At 42.1% G+C, this 22,823-nt stretch overlaps 1 protein-coding gene across 6 annotated transcripts in view; it reads left to right on the top strand.

Annotated features, from left to right (window-relative positions):
- Positions 1-22,823, top strand: part of LOC137803858 (CUGBP Elav-like family member 2) — a 29,900-nt gene that overhangs the window by 1,736 nt on the left and 5,341 nt on the right. For 2 of the 6 annotated variants that reach the window (XR_011080100.1, XM_068602658.1), the window contains exons 2-12: positions 9,205-9,401; positions 13,119-13,201; positions 14,803-14,851; positions 15,998-16,132; positions 16,893-16,972; positions 18,274-18,435; positions 19,874-19,937; positions 20,709-20,843; positions 21,456-21,575; positions 22,318-22,494; positions 22,653-22,799. Coding sequence is in view for 5 of the 6 variants with exons in the window: in XM_068602658.1 (XP_068458759.1) it covers positions 9,205-9,401; positions 13,119-13,201; positions 14,803-14,851; positions 15,998-16,132; positions 16,893-16,972; positions 18,274-18,435; positions 19,874-19,937; positions 20,709-20,843; positions 21,456-21,575; positions 22,318-22,494; positions 22,653-22,799 (1,349 nt within the window). In the remaining variant the exon portion in view is untranslated. Of the gene's footprint in view, positions 1-888; positions 1,173-7,853; positions 8,187-9,204; positions 9,402-13,118; positions 13,202-14,802; positions 14,852-15,997; positions 16,133-16,892; positions 16,973-18,273; positions 18,436-19,873; positions 19,938-20,708; positions 20,844-21,455; positions 21,576-22,317; positions 22,495-22,652; positions 22,800-22,823 lie in introns of those variants that run through there. The other 4 variants (XM_068602661.1, XM_068602662.1, XM_068602660.1 and 1 more) reach the window with 4 other exon arrangements.

Here is a 22,823-nt window from a genome sequence, read left to right on the forward strand (position 1 = left end):
CTTGAAATTGCTATGGATACAAGGATTAAATTGGATTTCATAAATAGGGGGTGTTTCTTAACACTCGCTATGAATAATATTTTTGGATTGTGCAGCTGCTGGAGCAATCCTGAAAGGTTTGATAATTAGGCAATGCCCCCCCCTCCCCTCCCTCTCCTGCCTCTCTGCTATGGCAAACAGTACTTGACAATGGGCCCCCTACCTCTCTACCCAAGTGTCAAGGCCTCGCCCTGCAAGTCCAAAACAACAAAAGAAGATAAGCTTCCCCTCCCCCAGGGAAAGAACAGCCCAGCACAAAAGGGAAAAATGACCTATGACCCTGGGGAAAAGCATGGCTGAAAGACAGCGAGAAAAATTGCACTTTCACCACCTCACTTTTGACTGGAAGAGATGTATGGACCTTTATGCAACGTTAGGCAATAAACAAGCTGGAAATATACAAAAATAAACAACCACTTAATAATATAGACTCCTATGAAAATGTGGAAACAGGAACATCAGTGTCCATCTTGATGATAATTACCTGGGTTTTTAGGTAAAAACATGTTAAATTGCTCTGCATTTGGAATCATTAGATTACCAAGTAAAGATGGACAGGGGCTCGTAATAGGGAATTCCTTTCTGAAAAGCCTGTAGAATAACAGTCATACAGTGGTGCCACAGCAGATAAAACATCCTGAACTACAAATAGGTCACTGAACTGTCATGTGCCGGTCCCTATAGGGCCATTACAGTAATTTTGCATCGGGGTCGAGGCTCTGTGAGGCTGGCTGAGCAGCAGCCAGCAAGCAGGCAGCATGGCTTCAGACTTTTTGTTGAAAAGGCCACGCCTCTGCTTTGCTGCAGCTCGATGTGCAGCGTGACAGCGGCTCGCCTGAATTTATTTCAGTCGGGGACGACGGAGAAATTAGAAGGAAGAAATAAGGCGGATACCCGGTCCTTCTCTCTCTCTCTCTCTCGCTCCCTCACTCTCTCATGCAGTTTTGAAGAAGACGCCCCCTCCCTGCACCTGTTCTGCTTCGTCTTGTTGCCGTCTCGCAGGAGTTGATCCTCTTGCGGAGTGAGCGGACTTCTCATTGTTAGACAGACGTTGTTATGAGCATGACTTCGGCGTTCAACCTGGATTACCACCCTCTGACCGAAAGTCGGTTAATGACTTCGAGCGAGACAATGTAAGTAATCGAACTATCGATTCGCGTTGTTTTCCGGGGTTTCTCCCCATGAGAGACCCACACATTTACGTGTGTGTGTTTTTTTAATGGAGAAAACCAACAGTTCAGCGCGGGGAGTTGGTAGTTAGCCGTAAGCTAAGCGAAGCTAACGCTGCTAACCGCACAAGCAGTGACGGTGCGCTCACCTAGAGTTAAAGTATTGCGTCTGACTGCGTTAAAAAGGGAGGCAACCACAACAGAAGTTGATCAAGTACATCAAATACGACTCATAACTGCCATACACGACGATTTTTGGGGGCTAACATATTGCTACCCGAAGTAAACGCAGTTTGCTAGCTCGCTGTCGGGCACCAGGCGCGCTAAGATAGTCCGGTGACATGTGCTTCCGGAGACCACACGTTTCAGTATCAGCCGTGAGAAACGACGTTATGTGTTAGCTTTTAGGAGCAACAGTGGAGGGTGTACGTCTATTTTCATTTCCTTGAACAAACAAAAAGCGCCGCTGCCTTTGTTAGTTTTCCTAGTTGACCAAGTTTACGTTGGACGTGCACGATCAAAACGGTAGGCGTATAAAATGTGCACGTATCAACTGTGCATCGGGTAAAGTCCCTCGTTAAGTGGACTTAAAGTTAGTTATTGTGTTTGTGTTATGTTGCATTTTAGTTTAACCGCAGAAGTGGAGCTTGTTTTGTAGGCAGCACACGGTCCCTCCCTGTCTCTCTGCTAGCTATCAAGCGAGCGAGCTACCGTCGTTAGCTGCACCCCGTCCATGTTGTAAGTAGAGTGCTTACTTAACGGCAGAAAAACACGTGGTTTGCTACATTATTGAGCCATTAATGTGAATCTTGTGACAGGGCATGTATGTACACAGGGAAGAGGAGACATCCACGAAGCACGGAGGGGCATCGTACAATCCAGTCCTCTCGACACAACGCCAGCTAACGTTGATCCAGTTTGACAAACAACATTTCCAAAACCACAGCGGATGCACCACGGTTTTAAAATTTAAAAGCTTACACTTTCAGGACTGTTATCTTTTTCTTTTTTTGCAGTAGAGTAGGCCGAGTCTTTTTTTTAATCTCATGGTCTTGTGCTTAAGGCATTATCACGATCAAACTTTTTTCAAACAATAGTTCTTGTGTTTCAGTAGTTTTATATCAGTGACTTATATCAGTGTGATTTAGACTAAGGTAATATTGTATATTTTGTTCAACTCTAACAGTTGAAACTATTAACAGGAAAAAATATATTTTTTGGTAATTTTTCTATAACAAATTTCTAACAATACCTAGTAACAACTTATCAAATGTAAGGTTCTGCTGCATTTCTTGATGAAATGGGACAGTATATTGTAGACTTTTACCTTTTTCGGGTTTGTGAATGTTGTTGGACAAAACCTGCACTTTGATTATGTTCCCGAAAGGAAATGTGATGGACGCATTCTTTAAAGACTATCTCACAAGACAGTGAGGTGGTGATTAGGATCTGGTCCAGATGTATTTGATTGATTTATCCCCCCTGATTGTTGACAGTAAAAGTGACTATGAGGGCTTAAGTGTGATCCTTTGGCAGCCACTGTGTTCGCCGTGTCAGTAAGCTAAGCATCACAGTGATCCCTTTTGTTGTGGTCAGGGAGCTGTTGATCTGTGCAAAGTGTATGATCTTGGCACTGGGGGGGAGGGGAGGGAAGCTCCTTGGGCCAGCTGTTCTACTCGCTGTGAGGGTGGCAGCAGCGATGGGGTGAGTGCCACTGAGCCAGATGTTGAAGGCCAGGAGGAGGAGGAGGGCTGTGATCCAGTCTGTCACCTGTTTCTCTACTCCTGTATCTAGTTTTGCGCTGCAATAATTACATGGCTGGCTGTCCTGGAGCGACATGCACAGCCTTGGAACGCTCATAATCACGTACCCTATGTGGGGCGGTGTCGCCAGAGGTTGAGCAAATTCCTCTTCGCAAACAACAGATATTGTGGGACACTGTTACATAAGACCAGATGCAACCATCATGTCCATGAAATTGTCAGTTACTGCGCGGCTGTTTAGTTATTAACAAAGTCTGCACTAGAGGCATGTCAAATCAGCAAAATAAGCTATGGGGTGCCTGAGCTTATGATTCTAAAATTGGATATCAATTAGCATAATATGTTCAAGATTATGCACTGTTCAGTTGAGCATGCTTATGGCTTCGCTGTAAGTGTCCGCATTTCACATAAAATCAAAAAGGTGTTTTTTGAGTGGACAGGTCAAAAGGTTTGGTTTAAAGGGATGTGATGACAAGGATTGATGGCTTTCTGGAGCAGAACGCTTTTGTCAGAAATCAGCAGTCATGTTTCACATACTATAAATGACTGTCATTTTGTGTGATAGTCTAATTCCTGAGTGAGTTTTATTTATTAAAAATTGACTGAAAAAATACCAGCAATTGAATGGAAAAAGTGACTTCTGTAGCATGTACATTACTTTTCTGCTTAAAGTCCAACAATGCTCTTTCAATTGTGGTTGTGACAAATTATTTTTCAAAAGTGAAATCTTAGACACATAGTGTAAACTAACAAGTGTCACAAATATAGACAGTCCGTGGTGAGGAAGTTATTTTTCAAACATGGCCGTATAAAATTGTGCCGTATTTGTAAGCAAAAAATTGTAAGAGGGGGATTTTTTTCAATTTAATTAACAGTATTTTGTTGTCTATCACAGGTTAGTATGACGGATGACTGAGACATGGCAGTTATTACACTTTCTCAAAGTAATCAAGCGTAATTGCTGCTTGTTTCAGGCTGTTTCTCTCAATTTTAGATGCATTGTTAAGACTGCTGCTGCTTCCGGTTAGCCTCTATCTGAAGATTTGCATTTATGCTACACCTGACACCAACATAGGTGTGAGCGGAGTTTATTTGGTCGTGAATCTGACGCTGTGTTCGTTCACACAAGCTAACACACAAGGCATGATTTAGCAACGTCATCCATAACCGCCAGGGATGCTTGGTGTGATTATGGAGCTAATGGGGCGGGCCTTGTCATCAGATGCTGGCCGTCTGTTAACATGCGGCCCATTCAGAGGCTGATTGAACATGTCGGTCTTCATCAGGGGAAATGGTACAGTGAAATCTGGCCTTATTGAGCTGAATTAGAGTTAATGCCAGGAGGAAAATATTTTAATAAGTTCTCATCAGAACCCCAATGTGCTGATTAGGGTCAACCACTTGGTATGGAAATCAAATAACGTACATCCCAATTGTTATTGGCCTCAAGCGTCATCCATCCTCGATCGTCATTTGTTCTTTTAAACCTGAGCTACGAATCGGTCTGCTTCTTCAGGGGTCTTACAGCAAACATTATGTAAATCCTGCTGCTGTTTCTGTGACCATTTTAAAGCTCCAACTCCAAGAGTGTCAGGAAGATATTTGCATGCCAAGTTTGTGAAACCCTATTCAGCCTTTCAAAGAATATTCTACCTCTTTATGTAGTTGTGGAGTAAATGGATTAAGCCAGAAGAGAGAGCCTTCATCTTTTGCTTGACAGCTGTCAAAGATTTTTACCAAGCCATTAGAGGCATTCTGTCTTGTTGAATCAGCTTATAAGGCCACTGGTTTCCTCAAAGAAAAGCGACTCGTTTTTTTTTTTTTTTTTTTGGTGTATTACTAACAAACATATGTTTCAGGCAACTGATTTTCCTCTCTTCTCAGAAGTACTAGTGTGTCCGTGTGATCTCTGACTTTTCGTTTAATATCCACAATAAGCATGACAGCAGTGTACTGCTGGTTGCCAAAACAGCCTTAGACAAAGGAGTTTTAGTATACAGTATTACTCAAAACTGAAAGACACTCAGCAAAGTAAAATGCTGTCCCAACCAGTCTGGTTGACCCTAATATTTAATAAAAGCAACATTAGGATTTATATACTGAGTGCCAAATTATAAGCCTTTTAAAACAAAAGTACAATTATCGCAATTTTTGTATTCCTGTTAGTGACTACAATTTCATTGCCTCCCATCAGCGGTGGTGACGAAACCAAATCTTGTGACATGTGTTGCTGCTGGGACCCCTGATGGTTTAGGGACACACAATGCTGAGCTTTCAAAATCGTGTTCATTACCGGACAAATTGGCTAGATTTCTATTATGGGCACGGCAAAGGTGTCGCTGGCATACTTGTGCGGTCAGAGCTCACCAACAGGACAGACACATGGTCCAGATAAATCAACTGTTTTTATGGGTGTTGCAGCAGTAAGCATGCAACTGTCGTGGATGTGCCTCTGAATGACTCGTCAGCTGCTACGGGGCATCTTAAAGCTCGATGAGCTGCCATATCGCAGGGCTGTTTATGGAATCTCAGCATAAGACTTCATTCCTCCTGTCTGGGAGCACGATGCCAGGCGGTGTATGGGGAGGAGTTGGGCAGTAATTGACGGAATCAACTTGTGTTTTCGAGTTTGTCTGGCCGTTAATGATGTGCCTATGTTGTTTCTATGTCTGCTTTTATATGATATTTAATCTGAAGTGGTGGTGATTGATGAGAGCATTGAGGGGGAATAAGTTGCTTATGTTGCAATGATCAGGCAGATGGCAGTCTTTGCTTTTGATTTCACTAGCACAGTCAAATATTGATATGGTATATTCTGCATAATTCATATGCTTTAACTTTTGGTACTTTAAGTATATTTTAATGCTAATACATTTTCTTGGTTAACATTTAGAATCCAGGGCTTTTTACTTTTAATCACAAACAAAAGGTTGTATAAATATACTGTGATGACACAGCAGAAACACAGCACTTTAACTTTCTCAACCACTCTTTGAACACTCAAAGCCTCCTCTTCAAATGAAGATTTGAAGGTCTGTCATCACCTTCATTTTTCTTCTTCTTGTGATTGCTATTTAATAAATAGAATTTATGGTACCTCCATTTTTTGTGTGGCAAGTGGACGCGCAAACCGTTTTTTTTGACTGCAGCGAAAACATTTTAGAGGTTTGTAACCAGCAAATATTGAGAAGTAGAACGTTTTGTCAGATACAAATATTTTGAAACTAACACCTCTCTCATTTCCCCAATACATTTTTTTTTTGGGGGGACGTAACCAAACAAGTCATTTTAAATGTTTTGCTAACAATTTGGAAACAAGCCCACAAAGTTGCTACTGATACGTTATACTTTTTCAAATGATATAATAATGATAATAATAACAATAATTGCGTATGAAAGCCTCATCTTTATCTGCAACTGAGCAGAATAACTGTTTTAAATGGAATGAATAGACGTGGCGAAATGAGAACATTTTTTGCAGGGTTCATATTAAGAATTCATAAGTCAAAGTTATGTAATAAGCTTCAAACTTTTTTCTGGTGTCGCCCCCACAATGCAAGAGATCCTGGCTACTCTGACATCACTGAACCCACTGTCATCAGTTATCATTGAAACTATTTCTGCTAAAGAAATATCTTCTGTGAAAACTGTTGACAATGTTAAGGCGTACCGTAGCCGCTTTGTATTGGCGTAATGCCACTGCTATATTGACATAACATTATGCAGCTTTAACGGCATGACACTCTTCCACTGATAGATACTACCTTATGTCAGCAGGTGTCACTTGAAACTGATATGCTACTTGAAGACTCTGATCCTTGAAAACAGCTGTTACCATCTGAGAGCTAAGCTAGCCAAGCAAGCCACAGTTACAGTTAATTACTATCCCTTTTGAAAGTAATGGTTTGATATTTTGGGAAATGCAATTATTTAGTTTCTTTTTAATTAGACGAGGAGCCGGACTATTTCTAGGCCTGAGCTTAAGAGTTGCTGGTTTTCTAACCTTTGGACAGAGCCAGGCTAGCTTTGTCCCCCTATTTCTAGTCTTTGTGCTAAGCTTACCGGCCACTTCTGTCCTGTCAATAGTTGCCTACAAATATGAGTTGGGTGTACATTTTCAAATTTAACCTGCAAGAAAAAGAAGGGTATTTTCCTAAGTGATGACCTATTTGTTAATGATATATCGCAACAAGTTTAAATGTTCTTCTATAGTTTTTGCTATATAATGTTTCCCTATTTTTTAAATATTATTGTACCGCACTTATTCACATTACAATATAATTCTGCGACATTACAACACTTTGAGGCAGTTTGAATCATTTATTTTTATTACTTGAGTAATATAAATGCATAATATATAGACTTTTTTGCACTAAGTCATCTTTGTTAGCGTTTGTAGTCAGGCCAAAGAATGTATATTTCCCTTTTGCAGTTTCTTAAGCAGAAGAGACAATACACAGCTGCAGGGGGCATGTGCGATTGATGAATGTTAAAGAGACACTGTCAAAGGGAGTTGATTTTGAGCCTTTGTGTTTTTAAAAGCACTGCTACAATTCCAGTTTATCAAGTGTGGTTTGCTTTTACAGCAAGGTTTACAGCAAGATTTCATTAAAGGATCTTCAGCAAAATGGCGTCAAAATGCTACTGGCAACTGGATAAATGGTGTCACCCACCAGTGCTGTGGCCTTAGCAGACGTAGCCTTCGACGTGTTACAAAGCATCTCTCTGACTTGGCCCATTGTGCTGTAGAGGAACGGTGAATAGTGTTCTGCAGCATGAGCGAACAATATGTGATTGTTCCCCTGCTGTGGCGAAGAAGCTGTAGGTTACTCTCTGTACCATCGCCAAAGCGCCTGAGGAGGAGATGTACTGCAAAATCTCCGTCTGCTAACCAGCGATTCTTGTAGGGTTTAGAGCGCTGCAGTGCTGTTTTCCTTTAGCTGTCAGAGCTGGTGGGAGGGGGGCACTCACCCCTTTTTGGTGGAGAGAGGCTTTTGTTTTTACCAGAGTGTTTTTCTACTGTTTATATGAATGTATTGACGGCCTCCGGGGGAAGAAAAAACAACCATTCATACTGAGGTGTGGAGTTGGATATCAGAAGAACGAGAGCTGAAGTGTGATTTGTCAGCATGTCATTTAGGTCCCTCAAGGAGTTTGGTGTTTCTGCGGAACGACTGGGCTCAATTTGTAAGAGATGGATGGCTCGCGTCCAAAGGTCTGTGTGTGATATTGCTTTTACATTAGTGTATCTCTCTGACAGTCTCACTTTTCACAATGTTGTTTAAAGAATTTTGGTTGCGTGTGGGTGCGCACACCACAGTCTACACCTATTGTGTTGTACTTGTGGCCCTTCTTGATCCTCTGTGGTGTTACATTGTGTATTGGGAGGGATGCTTTGTGCTGAACTTGATTTCTCCGCCTCGACACCCGTGGATGGCTGTTGCTCCGGCCTCAATCCTGGTTTCCAGCACCTCTTCACCTGTCAGGAAATGTTTGTGCCCTTGAGTTTGTTTGTGAGTGTGACAAAGGTATTGTGGTTGTAGAGACTCTGGTGGGTATTGATTCTCTGTCTCTAAGGCTTGCCTCAAAGGAAAATGGCACAATCTAGTACTTCACTCATCTCAGTCATTGCTCTACTACACCCAGATTTTTAAGTGATATGTTGTTGACTCCACAATTTAGAGTTGTTGCACCATCCATTATTGGAAACATAATATTGTTTCTGCATCTACTTCAATGTACATATGTTAAATTGTTACAATTAAAAGGATTCAATGCCCTATAAACCATCTGACTCTTTGGTAGTACATTTGAAATGTATAAACACAATCAAAGCACATATAAGATTGGTTATGAAAACTCAAATACATTGACTCTAGGTAAACTAATGAATCACAATTAACCCTGATGTTTGGTTGTTGGTTTCACACATACAGGCCTCCTACACCATGGCAAAGCCCAATCATTTACAGAACTGGCCATTATGCAAACAAAGGTTTCGCTGAGAAAAGTTGCATCAGCTATTTAGAGTTTAACTGATATTATATATTGTGCCAAAATCGGAAATAGATGTATACCTCTCTAAACAATTGGTAAAAACAATTATAGGAGACAACTACATTGTGAATATTGCTGGCAAAATGAACTGTAGGTTATGACAGCAACAATACAGTTCAATAATGTTTTGTGTATTTGACTGTATTTATTAATGGATTTTTCCCACCCTCTCTTAGCAACGGCAACGGCAGCAAGATGAATGGGTCGCTGGAGCAATTGGACCAGCCGGACCCAGACTCCATCAAGATGTTTGTGGGCCAGATCCCGCGGGCCTGGTCAGAAACGGAACTGAAAGAGCTTTTTGAGCCCTACGGAGCGGTGCACCAGATCAACATCCTCCGTGATCGCACTCAGAATCCCCCTCAGAGCAAAGGTACGATCGGGGCCCAAAAATATAATTTCAGTTATTGTTTGTTTGTTTCCCCACTTTATAAATATAGTGTTGAGTAATTTGTTAATTAATGAGTTGGATTAAAGCCAGAGTAGGCATCTCTGGAAAAACCCACAAAGTAAGCTAGATTTTAAAAGTATCCAACCAATAAAATTCCAGCTTCTCCCATCAGACATCATTTCAAAATGCATAAATGTTCACTTCCTGGTGGAGGACCAGTCCACGAGAGAGGGTTGGGGAGGACATTGAATTGTTATAATCGCTGACCCCGTCCAACTACCTCTAGTATTAGACATTTATTCCACCCTTTGAGATATATCATCTGGTTTTCAAGCAGGTCCCAAACAAACAAAAACTAAATCAGTGAAAAAGAAAGTACAAGACACAATTGTATAATAAAACAATGACAGTACATATTTTAGATCAGACACAATCAAACAAACAATTAATGCATATAGTATAAATCTGCTGAGTCTGTTTTATTTATAACATCAAGGGGAAAGAGATTAGCTTTAGAGAGAATCTGGTTATCGCGTCTCAGTCAGAAATCACCTAATCATTATCATAATGAATGTGAACAACAAACATCGTCTTTGTTCGTAACCATAACTGTCAAAATTAATGACTGCACGGGCAGAGTGCGCACAGGTAGACAGACGGGTACGCCATTCAGTCGTTTCATGCATGCAATGATGGGACAGGCTCATTACAGTCCTGTGACAGCCACAGATACCTGATGATATATTTTTTTGGGATAGCATTTGATTTATTGATTTACTTTCGGGGTGTAATGAAAATTTCCCCGACTATAAAAATATCTTTTTAAATAAATTGCCTACCCTATTTTTAACAATTCACACAAAATACACAGATTACAATTGATGATCCGTTATGTTCAGTGAATACGTTTTTTGGTGGTTACCTTTCGATATTACAGAGAAATGTTCAACTTTTATGTGGCCGCTGTTGTCCTCTACCTGTTTTTGCCTGGCTCTTAGTGGTCTAACTACACACAAAACCCTGTTATTGCCACGTCATCTACCATCACATTTCAGCACAATCCCCTTAGGCAGTGCATAGCATTGCTTGCCTGCACACGCAATATAGCTATGTTTCTGTTTGCAGATAGGATGATTCAATAGTCTTTTGTTTCAGGGTTAAAAAATAACGTTTTATCATAACCCTGCACTAAAGGAAAAAAAAAATCCCTTTACTTTACTTTGGCTTAAAAGCAGCATTGTATGGAGGAAGTGTTACTCGACTGCAATTTTCCATTAAGACATCTATCGATGCACTCACCTTTAGAAATGGTGCTCGAGTTGAGCGATTCAGTTTAGGTTCCAATTAGAGAAGACGGTGAAGTGGAAGCCTGCTGTCTGCAGAAAGCTGCAAAGTGCCACTACAAGTGCTCAGTCTCCCGAAACTAACTGCAGGTGAATAAAGTAAGCGACTGTTTCCCTGATGTCCTTGGTTTACGACATCAACCAAATTTCAATTCCCTTGACGGTTGATTGACTCGCTATGGCTAAAGGCACTAATCCTCTCTAATTTTAATCGGACCCTTTTTCGATGCTGGACTCGTTGTCTTAAAGGCAGCCCGTTTTGGGCAACCAGTGGTGTCATCAGCCTGGCGCCCAAGCTGGACTACGCTCTCCCGGACAATTTAGCATTAAAGGATACTGGCCAACTGTCGTTCGTAGTTTTTGAGTTGGTATTGGCATTATTCAACCCTTATAAGCTGCTGTTCCGCTGATTTGAGTCTATGAAATCGCTCATGCAGTCTGAGAGAGTGTTGCCTGGCTGTTCAACCAAGTGAATCAGTGATATTACCGATTTGACGCAGTCTATCCTTATAGTTTGCCTCAACCCTTCTTTTACAAGTGAAAGGCATACTGACAACAACGCTGTTACTTGGAGATGGACATCTTACCTTTCTGGAGCTTAAACTCACCCTTTTTGAAAAAAAAAAAAAATCAAGCACCATTAATTCAAACGTCAGTCGTGCAGTACTAAATTATAACATGACAACTCTGTGTTGTCTGTGCAAATATATCGGATGCCTTTTTAGTTTACTAGCAGTGTAATTTGTTTAATCTTTATGGAATTTGCTAAAGGAAACCTCTAAATTTAGATCTTTATCAAGTTCCCAGGGCTCCTTACTTTACTGTGCCTCTTTGGTTAAAAACGGTCTTTAGTGTGTCGGGGCACTAATGGGACGCATCATGTGACCAGGACAGCACTTGGTTCACATGATCTTTGTTATGCATCCAATGTGACCAAATATTCCTGAGTGTCTTCAAAGGTATACCAGAAAAGGGCCAGGATGCTGAGTATTCTGTCCGTATATAGAAATACTGCCAACAAACAGTGCAGTTCATTGGAAGGCTAAAGAGTTCAAAGTCCCCCCTCCCCCTTATTTTTTTAGTAGAGCCCTCCCCTGTTATGTGGAGTGTCAGCTGTGATGGCCTATTGACATGTTAATGGTATGTTAATGTATTCTAATAGATAATCTCGCCTGATCACAGCAGCCTTTGGCTCACTCAGTCTGTGTGAGGTGAATATGTTGCAGAGGCACGCCCATCTATTTCACTGCCATTCTCCTTTCCCAGTAGTCCTACTCCTACTGGGTGAACTGGTAGCTTTATCAAAGCACGACAACCTGATGATATCTGGGTTGTTTTTATTTGCATGGCAGATAATACACCTTTCACCCCCTTCCTATCTCATCAATCTTGCTTTTGTTCGCAGAAATTGCAGTAATCCCACTTCCATTTTGGTTGTTTACTCTGCCACGGATCTATTGAAGAGCCATCAGATTTTGTGTGTTTTTTAGGTCACGTCTACTGCAGGTCATGAAAAAATCATCTGATAACTATCACGCCTCTCTGGATGGTTTATTTAGCTCCAGTAAATTGGAGGCAGGGCTAAGCAGCAGAGAAAGAGAGCGCTCAGTCGGTTGTGAGAGAGAAGAGAGCAGCTCGATGCATATTAGAGTTCAACAGCCCTCCCCGCGGCCTGGGAGCTCCAGTAACAGCATAATACACACTATGTAGGTCAGAGACGCTGCAGTGCTCCACTTCCCCAGCCCAGTGAAACTGACAGGCTGGAACGCCACTGGCGGTCTGCTGGGACGGAAGGATGAGAGGCTTTTTTCCCTCCCCCGCTCTTCTTTTCTTCATCCCCCTCCCCCACCTCCTCTCTCCTCCCATCATTCCTCTTCCTCGCGCTCACTTTATGCGCCCTTCTTGTCTCTTTGTGCCGTTTTCATGCCTTCTGTATGTATGGTTATATGCGATTTGGATCCTTATGTAATGTGGCACTGATGTGTTGGTCCTGTGCCGTGGCATGCCCGGGCTGTGTTGACCTGTGGACTGTGCATCAGCGCCTCCTGACAGCTATCTAACCCTGTGGTCATCTCTATGGTCATGTCACACAACAGCCTTCAACTATCTCATTACTACAGTGTCCTCGCTGCGAGCTCCCACATGACCTGTGTGCACCATCTAACAGTTGCTGCTAAGAATATCCTGTCACATGTTTGGAACATGTGATATACAGAGAACATACACTCATCTGTTTAGCTTCTTGTTCTGCAGCAGTAGTGGGATTACATTAACCGTCTGAATGTGCTGTGTTTTTAATGCTGTTTTTTGTCTCCTTACCCCCGCCCTTTGTTTGTCCCTGTTTCTGCCTCTGCAGGATGCTGTTTTGTTACTTTTTATACAAGAAAAGCTGCACTGGAGGCCCAGAATGCACTGCACAACATAAAGACTTTAACTGGGGTGAGTAAGCACAGTATGCGCTGCTTTTAGCTGTTTGAGCCCCTCCACATCCCAGATGCAGGCTGTGAGTTGTAGGCTGGCCGATAATGAGCGCTCTGCTCACTGAACGCCTGTCTGGCCTGAAAAATATCTTGGCCCTGAATCTCAACAAACCAAAAATGATAAGCCTGCTGACCTGTGTGTACACACACACACACTCACACACACACACACCCCACATATGCAGGTATCAGGTAACTTGTGCTTGACCGGGCAGCAGGTTATTCACTGAGGCACAGGACCCAATCGTCACAAAGTGAAACAAATTATTAATGCTTGTCTGCATGAATCATTGATGCACATCTACATTTTTATTTCCCAAAGTTGGAGGTTATGAAAGGAGTCGTGTTGAAGTCTTTTTTTTCTTTCTTTCTTTTTTTGAACAATAGAGCCTGGAGAGAATGAGTCTAGTTTCTTAATTCATTGCCTGATTTATCTAGAGATTAATGCCCAGTCATCTGGAATAACTGTAGCTGCTTGTTAAACCTCGAAACATCTGCCCCCACCTTTTTAAACCATTTTGAATTACTCCCTTTGAATCAATTAAATCTATAACAAACAACTCCAGCTGTCGATTAAATCAATAGCACAGTCTAGTGGGAATGGAGCAACTGTCTGTGAGGTTACAGGTAAATATTGAACTGGGTTGATAAACGAGTGTTCTGCCGGTGGGTCTGCCGGTCTGGCTCTCTTTACTGGATCAATCAGACAGACATTTCAAATAAAGTGTCGACGTACAGCTCTGGCATGCCCGTCCCCAAACATACTGTGACTGGCGGTGACTACGGGTGACTGAGTTTGGTTTGCGTGACAGTGGAAAAGCTTGTTTCTGTTCCGGTTTTCTCTCCTCATGTGCCTCCCTCTCCTTGGTCAGTGACGCTTGCTAGTACCCATACCGAGCAGGCCATCTGTCTGCTTCTCTTTAGCGCTTGTCAAAAACAAACCCACCACTTTTCATAAGTACAACCTGCTCAGGCATCTCACGGAGAGATTTATTTCTTCTCTTTCACGTCACATGGCAGGTAAAAAAATGAGCTAAAAATATTTTCCCTTGAAGTTCTGTGAGGCGCCTTGGACAAATGTGTTCATTAAGTGGTATGAAATGACAGCTCCTGAAGCGGTTTCTCACATGAACACATAGAGCTCGTTGTTGAGCTCAAATTAGATTTTTCACAGCTCAGATTTGCCACACCTTGTTCATTTTGTATGTGGTATAATTCATAATAATAAAAAACAACTAAATAACTGAATCTTACTGTACATTTGAAAGGATGCACAACCTCCTGGCTTGTCAACCATCTCAGTAAAATTGTTCTAATGAAGATGAGGGATATTTACAGCAAGAACATAAAAGTCTAATTGTAATTCTACAGTACAGCGTGATGTGAATACTGGAGAATTTGATCCCCGCCATTGACTCATATACGCATCCTCTAGCAGTAGCGAGGGATGATGGTGTTTTGAGTGAGAGAACACAGCAAGGGAGATGCTGTTATAAGATGGAGGGGATGAGTGTGAAGCTTAATCTTGTATTAACCATTTGTCTGCCCCTTTTATCTCAGATGCATCATCCTATCCAGATGAAACCCGCTGACAGTGAGAAAACAAGTGGTAAGTGGATTCATGTGACATGGAGGGCTGTCAAAATTGGCCAAAAAAATAAGTTTGAATATTCGTTCTAAAAAATACATGGTTTCAAACTATCCAAATATCTATTTTTGCTCTTTCTAAATGGATTAAATATGATACCCCCTCATTTCTCTATGGAAGCAGCTGGCTAGAGCAGGATTGCCTTAACGTTTCCTACTTCCTCTTGGCTGTATTGTATTTCCAGTTTATATCATAATATGAAATGTGTTATCCGTTTAAAAAGTACCAATGTAGGAAGTTGGCAAGAGCAACTCACCCATTTTTTTTAAGAAGTTACCTCTCCAGTCTGATCTCGTGTGCATAGCTGATGTGCGTTTGTGGTTTGTTTACATGGTGAAAAGTAACTCTTGCCATTGGGACACGGTGTCACTCTCTCCGGCCCGTGTTCACCGCTATCATCACGGTGGTTGATGAATAATTCCTTGTTCAGCTTCACCTAACGTTACATTTCATTTTCAACTAATGGAAGTGACATGGGGTGACTCCTGTTGTGTAGTGCATTTAAGGCGTGCAAAGCAGACAACGGCATATATTAAGATTTAAAATATTTGTTGACAGCTCTTGTGACATCAGCAATAGGAAAGCAGGGTATAGAGATGACGTCTGTTGAGGAAAAATATTTTTAGATTTAGCCAAGACGAATTGAGTTTGAGATTTTAAAAGAAGGCGGGAGGCTGGATTGTGACTGTTTAATGCCGACATGAAGGTCAGAGGGGGACTTAGTTCAAGAAATGTGCAGCAATACACAATTTCTATATGGTGTCAGGGGTTAGGAGGATTAAGGGCTTTAAAAGGCACCAAAGGGAGAAAGAGTAGAGCAGGTACAGAGGATCTGGAGTAGAACACAAATGGATGATACTGTCACCAGTCTCAAGAAGTAGACAGTGAAGAAAACAAAGCTGCAAGTTGCAGAGATTTGTACAAGAGGCTGGCACCTTAAGTGAGACACCAAAAATGTGGCAGTGTGACAAAGAGAGGGCTTGAAAAAAAGAAGTTAAAGATTTAACGCCTGATGCAACTGCAGCTTTCATAGCTTCATGATTTTCTTTTTTTTTTGGTTGTCTAAGTAGCTTTCTTATTTTATTTTATTTTTTTATCCACCTGCAGCGGTAGAAGACAGAAAACTCTTCATCGGAATGATTTCAAAGAAATACGGCGAGAACGAGATCCGGATGATGTTCTTGTCTTTCGGACAGATGGAAGAGTGCCGAATTCTCCGGGGACCAGATGGTCAGAGCAGAGGTAGGTGTGCTTTCATATTCCCATCAAGTATTTATTCAGGCCCCTCCCTACTTCTTTATTTAAACCCCCACAAATCAAGTGCTATTCACTTCCAATGGTGCCCATTCCATCCCCATAGTCTATCCTCCCGCAGTCGTTGCACTCAGCCTCCACATCTCGCAGCGAAGGGCCACTGCACTGGCGGTCCGGCACAATGGCCCGTCGCCTTGGCAACCACAGTCTGCCGGTGTTTCGTGGGCTCAGCTGGCAGGCGGCTCGGCTCAGCTCCTCTTTTACCGCCTCCTTCATCACACTCCACAAAGGCTGGAATTAGCTTGTTGTCGCCTACATAGCTCTCAACTGCATCAAGCCTCGGATAGCGAGCGGCACGAGGCCCTCGTGTTGATGTATGCGATAAAACCCTCACAGCAGAGACTTTACCCGTTACCAAAGCCTTTCGGTGTGTATTTATGTGTGCATTTTATGTGTTTTAATCACATTGACTGTTTCACCGTGACACTCCATAGTTGAGCCTCTTTGGGTGGCAATTTAATCCGTCGATCACTGTGCTCATGTGACACGTGTTACTGTTCTCCTTGTTGTGTTCTTTCTTTGTGTGCTAACCAGTGAGGGTGGTTCTGTGTGCTTGGGAGTTGCCATTCTCTGTACTGTAATGTGTTTTTTTGGGGTTCATAACGAGTTGTCCAAACCTTTTGTCTTGTCTTGTTTCTTCTTGTACCTCCCTCCCTCCCCCCCCTCTCCTATTGTTCCCCCCCTACAGGCTGTGCGTTTGTCACATTTTCTACCAGGGCAACGGCACAGAATGCAATCAAAACCATGCATCACTCTCAGACTATGGAGGTACTGTACCCCTTAGCACCTATTTCTAATGTCCCCTCCTCCCCCCACCCTCCTCCCACTCATACATTCTGCTGCCCCCTTGTGTTGGAAAGATGAAGAACCTGTCCAAGCAGATGGCCTTCACTCACCACAGAGCATGAGTCATTTCCAAAACCACTCTTGCTAATTACAAAAATGACATTGTCTGAAAAATAATTGAATAAAACTTGCCACTCTCATAGCTGCTGAATCCGGAGCACGGGACACAACGAGAAATGCTGTCATCTCTAATTTTGGGCTGAACTAAATGCATCTCATTTACTGATCCTGATAATATTTTAGAGCCTATCCATCACAGTCCACCATAATAATCTATATTTTGGACCACAGGGAAAAGACCTCACACCCGCAAATATAGGCTAACAAATAATTTGCCCACACTGGAGCAGCTATTCCTATAAGATTTCTTCAAAAACTAGGTCCATGTCACCATGAAGCCAATGGTATCTTTATGGAATTGGAGCAGCAGTAATTTGACAGCGAGCAGGTCAGAGGCTCCCCAGTGAAGCAGCAGACAAAGTCTAATTAGAAGCCCAACCAAATATAACACTCCTCATACCAGAATTAAACTGCCCCTAATTTCCCCGCGTATCATAACCTCCCCAATTTTCAACTGCCGTGGGAGGTGCTGCTGGTGCAGAAGCCAATTTCCCTGTCCAGTCTGGTCCCTGTCTGGCTCTCAACTCTCAAAAATACTTCAGCACCGCATGCCTCGTGTCCATGCGTCTGTCTAAACCGTATGAGACTGTCTGTGCGTGAGATTGTATGTATTGTAATGCATTTTTCTTGTTGTGTGCTTACATATCCTTGTGACTGTTTGTCTTTTTTAAGTGTTGTCCCCATCTGTTGTCTCCTTGTCTGTGGACTCAATTTAGCTCCTCAGAGTGCTAAAAAGATTGACTGTGTGCAGCTTTGTCCTGTGCTCCTTTTGGAATGTGGCCTGCCTCAGCTATGCATGGCAGATGTCGTGTGTGTGTGTGTGTGTGTGTGTGTGTGTGTGTGTGTGTGTGTGTGTGTGTGTGTGTGTGTGTGTGTGTGTGTGTGTGTGTGTGTGTGTGTGTGTGTGTGTGTGTGTGTGTGTGTGTGTGTGTGAGCTTTGATATGAATGCAACAGGCATTACAAATCTGTCTTGAGGCATAGATGAAACCCTCTTTTGAGAAATTCCTTGCAATGACTGTTTTCTTAACTTGATGAATAAACTCTGGATTCTTCTGCGTGCTTCTGAATCAGTCTAAAGACTCTGACCTCTTCACTGCTGCAGGGCTGTTCTTCACCTCTGGTGGTGAAGTTTGCCGACACACAGAGAGATAAGGAGCAGAGACGCCTGCAGCAGCAGCTAGTACAGCAGATTCAGCAGCTCAATAGCGCCTCCACCTGGGGAAACCTGGCCGGCCTGGGGACCCTCTCGCCGCAGTACATGGCAGTAAGTGTTGTACAAACACGCAACCCCGCAGAGCGGCACAATTACTCCTGTATTATCATATGGTGCGGTTTTAGTTTGAAGATGTATTAATAGTTTAGCCATATGTTTACCATATGGACCACTTGATTTGCTGTACAAAGTGTGGAAAAACGGTACCACCCGGCAAAGAGGTGTGCGTGTTTACGCACACACACACAAATAAATACAAAACACATATTTATAAAACATGTATTTATTATCTGTACATTCAACTTGTTTCAAAGTTTGCAATTAATTTGTGTAAATGGAGCCGGAAAGAATAGAGGTGGTGCTTAATCTAAATGTTTGAGGGTGTAGTTTGTCGTGCTGGATTGGCTATTAGGTGAATGTTCAAGCAGACCACACAGTCTAAAACACTGAAAATAAGGTAGGATTTTTTCCCCCTAGGAAATTATGTCAGGCGACTGTTTGTTAATGGGTGGGAATGCAGCAGCCATTTTGTCTACAATATCGGCAGCAAACCTTTACAAAGATATCAAAAAGATTAGTTTATGAAGTGCTAATGATATAAAACTTAATTAAAAATTCTCTCAGTTTTTGTTCTTGATGGTGACTTGCACGTACTTACTCAGGTTGGAAGCAAAGCTATTGAATGAAGGCAAGGACACGGTTTTGAGCTATGCAGTATAACACACGCTGCACAACTCGGGGTGCGATGTTGTAGAGTTACGTCAGATGGCCCTAGAAATAAAGAAATGGTGCCTGCTTAAGTCCTCTTTTGTTGTCATCAGCCTGACTGAATATGATAATATAATGTGAAGTATATTTTAACTCTCCCTGATTTGGAGAATATTGGTATTGACTTAAAGATGGACATGACATGAACACCTGTGTTTTTGGTCTGAATTTCGTTTACCCAAATTTCGCATACATTTTGGTATAGAGGAATTGAAGGTTGTTGTAGCGTCAAAAAGCTAACATGCCAGCTGTCATTTGGTAATGTTTTCTTAACAAGAAAGTGGTAATGTGACTTTCTACACAAACCTTGGCTTTGTTGCTGCACCTCAAACTAAGAGCCCATTTACACTCATTCATGTCTGTGTTACGGATGGATGTTAACTAATGTTGGCTAAACTGTTATTTTATTAACCTAACGGCTAAAGAGCATGAGTTAAAAACGGCCTCAGGTGCTTTACAACCTTTTACTGAACTGGAGCAGAACGTAGCTCGGAAAAACAAAGTCTTGCAATTAGATTTGCGAGCCGCTGTAACAGAGACTTGAATATGTATCAAAAATTGAAATGTTCTGAATCCCATCTGGATTTTATCAGGATGTGACTTGAATTGACTACTATCAGCAAATCAAGCAACTTTGAATATACTGTTGATGAATGAAGCCCTCGTTGTGTGTCCCCTATTTGATTCTTTCATTAATTATGTTTTTCTTTTTCCTCCCCAGTTGCTCCAGCAGGCCACAACTACCAGTAACCAGAGCAGTTTCAATAATATGCAGAGGCTAGGAGGTGAGTTCACCCTCTCTGCTTGTTCATTTATAGAGGATGACTTAACATCTGACACTCTTCATGTCAACAACCTTGTGACTTGGTGTCTGACACCCGCATGGTTTTAACGACTATTAGTCGCATTACTCTTCCAGATCAGTGGCACCTTAATAATCAGTCATGTAATTCTAGGCCTGTTTAAAGACAAGCACAGCACATCAAATAAATTTAAAAAAAAACATGTAAACCTGAGTGGGGAAAATGTCCCATGTTTGAAGCAGGGAAGAGCACCCACCATAACGATAGTGCTGCAGGTTTTGTATGTTGAAATATAATTATAGGTCCCACTAAAACCAGTGCTGCATTTTCTACTAAAGTGTCTTGTACAAGCCTGAAACCAGTTGGAAACCACAATAAACACCATGCTTGGCTTGTTTCGTTACAGTAATGCCAAAGTGACCAAATTGAATAGGTTGATTATGATTATTAAAGAAAAATATATATGTTTGAAAGCGCAACTTCTGAGGAATGGTTAGATGTTAACTTGACCAGTAAGAGTGAATGGCTGTAAGGTTGATTATGATAATGTGTTGATCTATTAGGTAGTGGACAAGTTTTTTCTAAATTGATGACAAAATCAAATCCCATTTTAAACGCTATAGATACTTTCTCTATGCTTGCAACCTGGATACGTTTGACTTTTTTGACTTTTCCAAAAGGCAGCAATCTGAGAGAGCTATAGTATAACTTTGAAAGTCTTTGATAATCGCGACTGTGTCTTCGTTCTCGCAGCAGGTGTGAACCCCCTTCAGCTGCAGAACTTGGCCACAATAGCTGCTGCTGCGGCTGCAGCCCAGAGTTCTGGCAGTTCAACCTCCAGCGCTCTGTCTGCAAACAGCGCAGCCCTGGGAGCCCTGGCTAGTCCAAGTAATTAAACACTAACTTGAGCTGTAGTATGTGCATGCACTGTATATACAGCATTAAGCTCCCCATCTGAGTCTAACTCTGTGTTCATGGTTATTTTAGTTGAGTCGCAGTACTTGTTTACGGATGAGTTTTTGACCTTTTTTTATAGCTAAATTCCCCTATGTAGTTTATGTTCACATATTTCATTTAAATCTAAGTGTAAATAAAAATCCTTCACCCACCGAGATGAACATACATGTTGCTCACAGTTGGCCCTCTTGCTGCTGTGACGGTATCACCCAACTGCTCTGCAAACCTCCCTCATCCGCTCTTTGCCTAACGGCCCTCAGCCATTCCTCATAAAATTTTATATATGGCTGATTAACTCCCATAAAATAAACGACGGCCCCCATTTCCATTTTTAATCTGTGTAAATATACATTGGCTCCATCTGTCTGAGTTTTGCATATTGCTACTGCAGTAATGACCTCTTTGTTCAGGACAGACAGATTTTAAACTGCCCCCTCGGTACTTTGTCTTCCTTTCATACATGACACAATTTTTGTCCAGGTGTTTTGAACATGAAGTGATCACCCGTATGTAACTTTAGTTTTTTTTTGTGTCTTTCAACAGTGGGTTCAGCAGCATCCAACGCAGGTGCTGCCATGAGCACCTTGGCATCTCTGGGCATGCAGGGCCTGACTGGGACCTCTATGGGCCTCAACCTTAACGCTCTCACCAACAGTGTCAGTGGTAAGAAGCTCCTTTTTTAATAGCTGGATGGAAACTAAAAGAAGATGGTTGCCAACACTTTCACACTACTAGCGATGCTGCATTAAGGCAGATTTACCACTAGAGAGCAGACGTACTTTAAAACCTCACTGATTATGGAGTTTGCTGCAGTGGAAACACTAATGCATTCCAACAACAGCTCAGCCTTACGTTCTGCCTTTTCTCTGGATAATAATGTTACATTTCCTTTAGCTGACGCTTTTATCCAAAGCGACTTACAATAAGTGCATGTTTTGAGGTATTTATTGATCCATCTGTTTATGATTGGGGTTTTAGTTTGCAGTGGTGCTAAATTGGGCGTTATTACATGGACGTATAGTTTTTTTTGTTTTTTTTTGCCCACCATTTTCAAACATTGATGGATGAAGAATGTTACAAATACATTTCAATAAAAAGGAGTCCGGTAGAGCAGCAGCACCACCTACAACCTCTGTAATAAAAAAATAGTCTCTTGGCCATTTCAAGCTTTGTTAATAACGAATATATTGCAGCGCTGTTGTACTGGACTGCATTCAACTCTATTGCTATACATAATGAAATGAACAGGGAGTGTGACTTGACAAACCAAAGGCTTTTGGTAAAGATTTGTTTTTCTGCCCCCTGGTGGCTAATACATTTGATTCCTCAAAAATAATTCTGCAAGTTGCAAAATGCAGCTACAAAACACAAGAAGACCTCCCATTCATTGGTTTCTGTTTAACAGGTATGGGGTCGATGAATGGAGGCCTGGGAGCCTCCATGGCCAACGGGTCAGCAGCCAGCTCCATGGACGCTCTGACCCAGGCTTACTCAGGGATGCAGCAGTACGCAGCCTCCGCCCTGCCCTCCCTCTACGGCCAGTCTCTCCTGCAGCAGAGCATTGCTGGAGGTCAGAAGGAAGGTGAGCATTATCGCTTTTGTTTCACGCTATTTGTCATCGTATTAATATGGTTTCTCAGCTCATCGTCAAATTAAACTAATTTACAAACCAGATAACTGTCTCTGTGTGCATCTTAATACCTATCTAACGTGAGTGTTTGATTTTCTTACCAAATGGAGTAGGGCCAGAGGGCGCCAACCTGTTCATCTACCACCTGCCCCAGGAGTTTGGCGACCAGGATCTTCTGCAGATGTTTATGCCTTTTGGAAATGTGGTCTCTGCCAAAGTCTTCATTGACAAACAGACCAATCTGAGCAAGTGCTTTGGTAAGTGTGTTGCCACCACTGGTC

This window comes from Clinocottus analis, unplaced genomic scaffold (genome assembly GCF_023055335.1).
Source record: "Clinocottus analis isolate CAN_PGR_092001 unplaced genomic scaffold, fCliAna1.0.p SCAF_6, whole genome shotgun sequence".
Classification (NCBI taxonomy): Eukaryota; Metazoa; Chordata; class Actinopteri; order Perciformes; family Cottidae; genus Clinocottus; species Clinocottus analis.